Consider the following 7,366-nt stretch of genomic DNA (forward strand, 5'->3'; position numbering starts at 1 on the left):
GAATTGAGACAACGTCTACAATCATCTATCTTAGTCACAATGGTGGAATTCAGTAAGAGTTCACTATAGAAGCTGATCTGACTCTATATACAGAAATAGAAGATGACTCTATATAAGGAAGATAAAACGATAAAACACTATATAAATAAATATTCCAGATAGAATGGTAGGACTGAGCCGATTAAAAGAAGTCTTATTGGCCCTAACAACCGAGCTAACAGGAAATCCTAAGCCACAAAGACTAAGCAAGGAAAGACCCGCTAAGATGGGTTAGAGTTGATCCCAGTCAATGAGGAGGGCACAAGCAAGAAAGGCGAACAAGCCAGACCAAGATGCTAGCAAGAGGAGAAGGACTGATCGCAGCACTTATTGGCCAGCTCATATCAGCTATTCCGAAGTACAGGGCAAGGCACTTTGAACCTACTAAGGCAAAGGCAGAACGAGCGCTACTAAGAATGACGAAGCGGTACAAACTACCTTCTCAGACTTTATAGGCCAGCTTTTTGACGCAGCGTAGGTGGTATTGGTATCGAAAGGGGGCCGGGGAGACGGTCAACCTTAGATCGCCTACGGTCCCTCATGACTGTTGAAGAGAGCTACAAAAGCTATATGCTTAACACATGCAAGTCGAACGTTGTTTTCGGGGGGCTGGGCAGAAGGAAAAGAGGCTCCTAGCGTGAAGGTAGCTTGTCTCGCCCAGGAGGTGAGGCTTAACGATGGAGAACATCCCCCGGCATTGGCTAGAAAGATAGGAATACCCTGGTATTGGTGCCTCGGGTTTTTGCCAAGTCTTCTGAACACGAACTCTTCACTTAGAAATTGCGTACGTAAGATAAGAATCGAAATTCTAGATGACTATTGTCTATCATTAAGCTATACTATATAGGTTGCGAAAAGCCATCAGACATCAGACTTTGGGCACCAACGAGTAGTGAGTGACTGTCGACGTGTCCGGTCAGGCCGTCTAGTCTGGCTGTGAGACTGTTGGCGGGAAACTCCGGGTGTGGCGATCCGATCAGCGAAATTCAATCCTTCCAACAATTACGTTAGTGATAGATTCAGATAGATAGAATCTATCGGTAGGCTAATCTTGACAGTTATCCCGATGGAGAAGGCGGCGGGCCAAGAGTGCACCGAAACGGAACCGGAGAGAGGCCAACGATCCGCTAAGATCGAAAGTCGTTTACAGCCTAGCAACGAGAGAGTCCCATGCATAATTTGTTGGTAAACAACCAACTTAAGTCAAAAAAGTCTCTTTTGAGCGGAAAATAAAGAAGGATCAGTCATGGAGAGCTTCTTCATCTTTATTTGGAGGGAATATCCCTATCATTGTTTCCGCTTTCTATACATTTTTACTGGGTTGTGCTTTTTTCTTATATCCTATAATGGATATTGGAACCAGCGGCATCTCTTCCATCTACTTATTGCTCTAACAGAAAAAGGTAGGGCTTTTTCCTGGGAGTCCAACTGGTTTCAAACCAAAGTGAAAGCCGGTCCCGCTCCAGACCAGAAAGATGGTGATGGGGGCCCGGGCCAGAAAGAAAGAGGTCCCCCATCACCAGCCCGCATAAATAGATAATTTTCTCCCATGCATCCTTTTTGTTGGTCAACAACCAACCACAACTCAATAGAATGAATTCTTCAAGACTCCTACATGAAGGGACTCTCTTTCTGTCCGGAGGGAATCATTGTTTCTCAATCAATCATGCCTCAACTGGATAAATTCACTTATTTCACACAATTTTTCTGGTCATGCCTTTTCCTCTTTACTTTCTATATTCCCATATGCAATGATGGAGATGGAGTACTTGGGATCAGCAGAATTCTAAAACTACGGAACCAACTGGTTTCAAACCGGGGGAACAAAATCCGGAGCAACGACCCCAACAGTTTTGAAGATATCTTTAGAAAAGGTTTTAGCACCGGTGTATCCTATATGTACTCTAGTTTATTCGAAGTATCCCAATGGTGTAACGCCGTCGACTTATTGGGAAAAAGGAGGAAAATCACTTTTCTCTCTTGTTTCGGAGAAATAAGTGGCTCACGAGGAATGGAAAGAAACATCTTATATTTGATCTCGAAGTCCTCATATGGCGCTTCTTCTTCAAATCCTGGATGGGTGATCACTTGTAGGAATGACATAATGCTAATCCATGTTCCACACGGCCAAGGAAGAATCAAAAAATAAGAAGAAAGGTTATCGAGATTATCAATCGCTCTTTTTAGTGGGGAGGAATAGTGCAGGAAGGGAGCGAGACCAAGCCGAGCCACTAGGAGAGTCAGCCCTTCCCACGTGTCAAGTTGAATAAATGAATGCAGCCTCCACCAGAGAGATCAACCTGCGCCGTCGGCGGCGCAGAACGCACTAATCCGCGACCAGCAAGTTTTCCGAAACCGAACTGAATAGAATTGTTACTTTCAAAAAATGCTTGCTGAAAATCAAAGAAAGAAGGTCCATTTTCCCACGTAGTTCGTCGGTCAAACCAACGATTCTCTTCTCAAAGTAATAGAGAGATCTTTTTCTAGTTAGACTTCTATCAATGCAATGAAAGAACCATCCCTTCCTATTTCTTTGTCCTGTCAGATAGAAATATAATAATACCCAAAAGAGCCCTTCTTTACCACTTTAGGGGGTGGGGGTGAAGGGGGGGGTTTACATACAACCGAGGCAAAGTGGTTTATGATTGAATCTCAGAGGCATTCTTATCATTTGGTAGATCCAAGTCCATGGCCTATTTCGGGTTCACTCGGAGCTTTGGCAACCACCGTAGGAGGTGTGATGTACATGCACTCATTTCAAGGGGGTGCAACACTTCTCAGTTTGGGCCTAATATTTATCCTATATACCATGTTTGTATGGTGGCGCGATGTTCTACGTGAATCCACGTTGGAAGGACATCATACCAAAGTAGTACAATTAGGACCTCGATATGGTTCTATTCCGTTCATCGTATCGGAGGTTATGTTCCTTTTTGCTTTTTTTCGGGCTTCTTCTCATTCTTCTTTGGCACCTACGGTAGAGATCGGAGGTATTTGGCCCCCAAAAGGGATTTGGGTTTTAGATCCTCGGGAAATCCCTTTTCTTAATACCCCTATTCTCCTTTCATCCGGAGCAGCCGTAACTTGGGCTCATCATGCTATACTCGCGGGGAAGGAAAAACGAGCAGTTTACGCTTTAGTAGCTACCGTTTCACTGGCTCTAGTATTCACTGGCTTTCAAGGAATGGAATATGTTCAAGCACCCTTCACTATTTCGGATAGTATTTATGGTTCTACCTTTTTCTTAGCAACTGGCTTTCATGGTTTTCATGTGATTATAGGTACTCTTTTCTTGATCATATGTGGTATTCGCCAATATCTTGGTCATCTGACCAAGGAGCATCACGTTGGCTTTGAAGCAGCTGCATGGTACTGGCATTTTGTAGACGTGGTTCGGTTATTCCCATTTGTCTCTATCTATTGGTGGGGAGGTATATGAAGGAACGAAACAGTGGATTGAGGAACGACTCTCCCCTCCACAAGAAATGGCCGCCATGTCAGCGGCGAATGGCATGGCCAAGGGAATTGGCACTATAGGTGAATGCTTGTGCGGAGAATGCCTCCGCACGCTTTCACCTACTTGTTGTGAAGTAGGTTGCTCGTGCTGTTTCGCGGATTTTGTTCAGTATTGCCTATGATCTAACTTTTTCTCATATGAACAAATCGAAGAACCTAATGGATTTCAACCAGACAGCGGACCTCCCGGCGACAAAATGATTGGATCCACCAATCACAGGAAATAGGGTTCCGCTCCTTGCTTTGAGGAAGGGACAGACAGTCGTGACTTTATCGCCTCTTTATGTTAATTGCCTGAGCCCGGGCTTCAAAGTCAGAGCCTTCTCTGCTTCACCCATTCATTGCCATCAACCGGCTGTTCGAGCTCATCAATCAAGACGGCGGGGAACTTAGATGATTCATCAGAGTATGCCGGGTATGTCTTTGCCCAAGGGACATCTATGGATAACCGCCACCCACGTGGTTTAGCTAATTCAATAGCCTTCGGAGAAAAGCGACAAGTACCACTGGACAAGCAAATCACTTTTGGAATCACCTTTTTTTTAGGATCCTCTTACGGTGAAATGCCGGAATGATGCGAGGATCTCCCGAGCGAGTCAGCTAAACTAAACAGAGACGGAAATCTCAGTACTCTTCTGGCCAGCGTATGCTTGTTGAATTGAAGGCATACCGCACACTGCTTCAAATAGAAAGAGATTGGTTGAATCCCCAAGCCTCGCCAGAAGACGTTCCACAAAAGCATTCTTTCATCTTGTTCCTTGAGCAATGGAGGAAGCGAAGCGGGCTGCTTGTCTTGCCTCGAGCCCATAAGAGAAGTACTGCTCTGGACTAGGATGGTGCTGTTCTGCTTAAAACTAGGCTAGGAAATGGGCCTAACTCCATTCGCTGATGAACCCTTAACCTCGGGCGGTATGCTTGGTAACGCGTGCCGTCTACTCTGCTTGAGTGCATACACTAGGGTAGGGCTATCCAAGTGAGCAGTTTCCCCTGTTTTCACTATGGCTGAAGTCAGTTTGCAAGACAAAGTCTTTGGGATTTTACAGTGGATTCCGCGGAATCACCAACGTCTGTTTACTTGTACGAGCGAAGTCTTCACCCCGATCTCGATCCATATCCAGATCATCCAGTCAGTTCGTTCGGAAGCCCCCGTATCATCAATCCCGGTCCCAGGAACACTCACTCCATGGCCCGTGTGTGGCGCAGTGACAGACGGGATTGGTACCAGCCATCATAGAGGATGACCCCGGCTTTCTTTACATATGAGCATTCGTGTGATCCCCTGATGCGCTATAAATAAGGTTTAATGCAGCCCCTCGGGGTGAGAAGAGGAAGGGGCTCTTGTCTTGAATACAATTTATTTGAAGTTTCACTAACTATATGTCAGTCCATCCAGCGTTAGTAACCCTAATGATTGGATAAACGGATGACACACGTTTAGAGTGAACTAGTAATGTTCCGACTGAGTTGTGTGTTTCCTTCATCACTTAGGATTGTCACTGTCCGATGGCAGAGAGTTTTAGAAGATTCTCGGGTACTAAGATCATTTCTATCAAAGGTGATATTAATAGAATACTCACCGATGGTCTGAATAAGGAGATGTGTATTGCCGCCTACTTGTTCGCCAAACAGGTAATCTATTTAGGTCGAAAGAGCGGATATTTACATCTTGTTGCGCGATATCTTAAGCAGTGTAATACTTGTCTCATGACTGCCTATGGCGGCGTCAATCGACCTAATGGTTCTTTTTCTGTCCCTGTCTCTCTAACACGGTCAGGTTATCCTAGGATTATTCCTTCTTATCACAGAAAGATGATACTTCGAAAAGATGACCGTGCTGATGTATTAGTGCGTCTTTCTTGTTATTTCTTCAGTTTAGCCTTATATTATAGTATTGGTTAAGCGTGCAGATAAGAAGCTTTTTGAGCCAATCATCAGTCCGGTTAAGGATATGGATAGGGTCCGTGGTCGTGTAAGTCAAGTGAAATGTGACTTAGTTAAGATCATGGACCGTTATCTACCCTGGCTGTCCACCATACCCCTTGAACTAGGGTTGGTGTGGCTGGCTATGACCTTCCGGGCCTGAGACTTCATGGGTAAGAGTTGGTTGGCTCCTTTGGTCAGACTATCCCATGCTTTGTCTGGAGGGGCGTCACTCTAGGTTCTCGCTCCGAATACATAAGAAATGCGCTATTTCTTGTCTCTCGACTCGGGGTGTTCTAAGGTGCTAAATGCATTGTTGCAGTCGATGCTATTTCGTTCATCCTATCTTCTCAACAAGCGTGGAAAACATATATATGTTCAAAGAGTATGATGGGCCCAACCCTAAGCATCACAGGGCCCGAGCTTTAGACCTTGAACTTCCCGTTGATGAGTATATTGGTGATTTGGGGGAAGAATCTCTCAGTGACTGCTTTGGGGTGGTTTCTCCGTGGACAATGCCACCTTAAATCGTTTTTTTAGTCTTCTGCCCGGAAGTGAAGGGGGCAGCTCTGGATGGACGGATCTCCTGGGATCCTCCGAAGGGCAAAGCGCAGGCACGTCCTCCTCTGTTAACCAACAAGGGGCACGTCCTGCGCCTGCCCCAAATGAAGTAGCTCCCCCTTTCGTCCCCTATCCTTATCAAGAAAATGAGGTCATAGGGGGGGATAGTGTTCTCTCTATACGAAAGCGCCTCTTAGCATCAAACTCCGAACCATCTGCCCAAGCCATTAACTTGGCCCATCTTGACGCGCAAGACCGCTTCGAAGTCAAGGTGGATATCATCCGCCATATGGCGGTCCTTGATCCAAGTGGCGATTGGATGGTTCGGGGGGCGCGGGCGCTGGACAATCCCCATGCGTCCTCATCAGAAGGGGAACCTTCCTTAATAGAGCTCTATCGCCTTAGGGACGATCTCCATAGGGGGGGAGTAGAATCCCTTTCCTTTAAAGATTTAAAGGAAAAGGTTTTCACCAGGGTAGGGGATCTCGATGAGAACTCCGCTACTTAATCCACTGGCGTGGCGCTGCTGGATGCTTCTGATCAATAGAACAGGAAGAGGAGGAAAAAAAAGCTTATGATGAGCATCTATTTGAGTCGATCATTTCCAAGATCTAATTCAAGTTTATTCTTATGTAGTGGAAAGGCCTTACAATCTGAAGTTTTACGCTTAGGGGAAGAAATGTTCTTGGTGGATGCAGGACCTGGGACCCCCAGAATTTGTATGCAAGATGAGCCTACAGGAGTGCCAATCAACCGAGCCACCAGGTTTGAGAATAAGGTGGGATCCCTGGATCTAGTGGCCGGTGAATCACTGATCAAAAAGAAGATTTTGGAGAGATTCTTCATCGATCTAGTGGCCGGCGAATCACTGATCAAAGAGCGAGCAGCCGCCAGGTTTAATGATTTGGTGGGATCCACAGATGTAGTGGCTGGTGAACCGCTTCTTCTTCTTCCACGAAGATTCAGACAAAACCGAGCTTGGATGGAACTGAACAAGATTTGGCGAACGAATACAAAGGTAAAAGGCTTTATTATTGAGAAAGTAAAAGGAGGTTATTCAGTAGCCATCGCGGGTTTCATTACTTTTCTTCCATTCCGTTCTCACAACAAAAGGAAAAGGATCTCGAATGATCGATTCACCATTGAGAGCATTAACCCCAAAAGGACGAATATTGTGGTGTTCTAACAGCGGCAGATCAAAGAAGAACTTGATGAGCGAAATCTGCTGACGAAAAAAGTGCAGTTTTTTTAAATTCCGAAGCGAAACCTAGCGTCTCCTGATAACACTCTATCACCTTAATCCATTCTTTTGTTGAGGGTCTGGCACTTA

At 45.5% G+C, this 7,366-nt stretch overlaps 2 protein-coding genes across 2 annotated transcripts; both read left to right on the forward strand.

Annotated features, from left to right (window-relative positions):
* Positions 1 to 1,516: 1,516 nt before the first annotated feature.
* LOC133311158 (cytochrome c oxidase subunit 3) lies at positions 1,517 to 3,803 on the forward strand. Its single transcript, XM_061512176.1, has 2 exons — positions 1,517 to 2,186; positions 2,631 to 3,803. Exons 1-2 carry the CDS (start codon positions 1,655 to 1,657, stop codon positions 3,476 to 3,478), a joined length of 1,380 nt encoding a protein of 459 aa, XP_061368160.1. The 5' UTR covers positions 1,517 to 1,654; the 3' UTR covers positions 3,479 to 3,803.
* A 2,807-nt stretch (positions 3,804 to 6,610) lies between these two features.
* On the forward strand, positions 6,611 to 7,260 carry LOC133311140 (small ribosomal subunit protein bS1m-like). Its single transcript, XM_061512159.1, has one exon. It carries the CDS (start codon positions 6,611 to 6,613, stop codon positions 7,220 to 7,222), a length of 612 nt encoding a protein of 203 aa, XP_061368143.1. The 3' UTR covers positions 7,223 to 7,260.
* Positions 7,261 to 7,366: the final 106 nt, after the last annotated feature.

Source organism: Gastrolobium bilobum, unplaced genomic scaffold (assembly GCF_033153095.1).
Source record: "Gastrolobium bilobum isolate Gb01-03AN ecotype WA unplaced genomic scaffold, APGP_CSIRO_Gbil_v1 utg53380, whole genome shotgun sequence".
Lineage (NCBI taxonomy): Eukaryota > Viridiplantae > Streptophyta > Magnoliopsida > Fabales > Fabaceae > Gastrolobium > Gastrolobium bilobum.

Coding starts and splice junctions, on each gene's coding strand:
- LOC133311158 (XM_061512176.1), top strand. CDS start 1,655: ATGAAGGGACTCTCTTTCTGTCCGGAGGGAATCATTGTTTCTCAATCA. Junction 2,187..2,630: donor CCAAGGAAGAATCAAAAAAT/AAGAAGAAAGGT, acceptor TTACCACTTTAG/GGGGTGGGGGTGAAGGGGGG.
- LOC133311140 (XM_061512159.1), top strand. CDS start 6,611: ATGATGAGCATCTATTTGAGTCGATCATTTCCAAGATCTAATTCAAGT.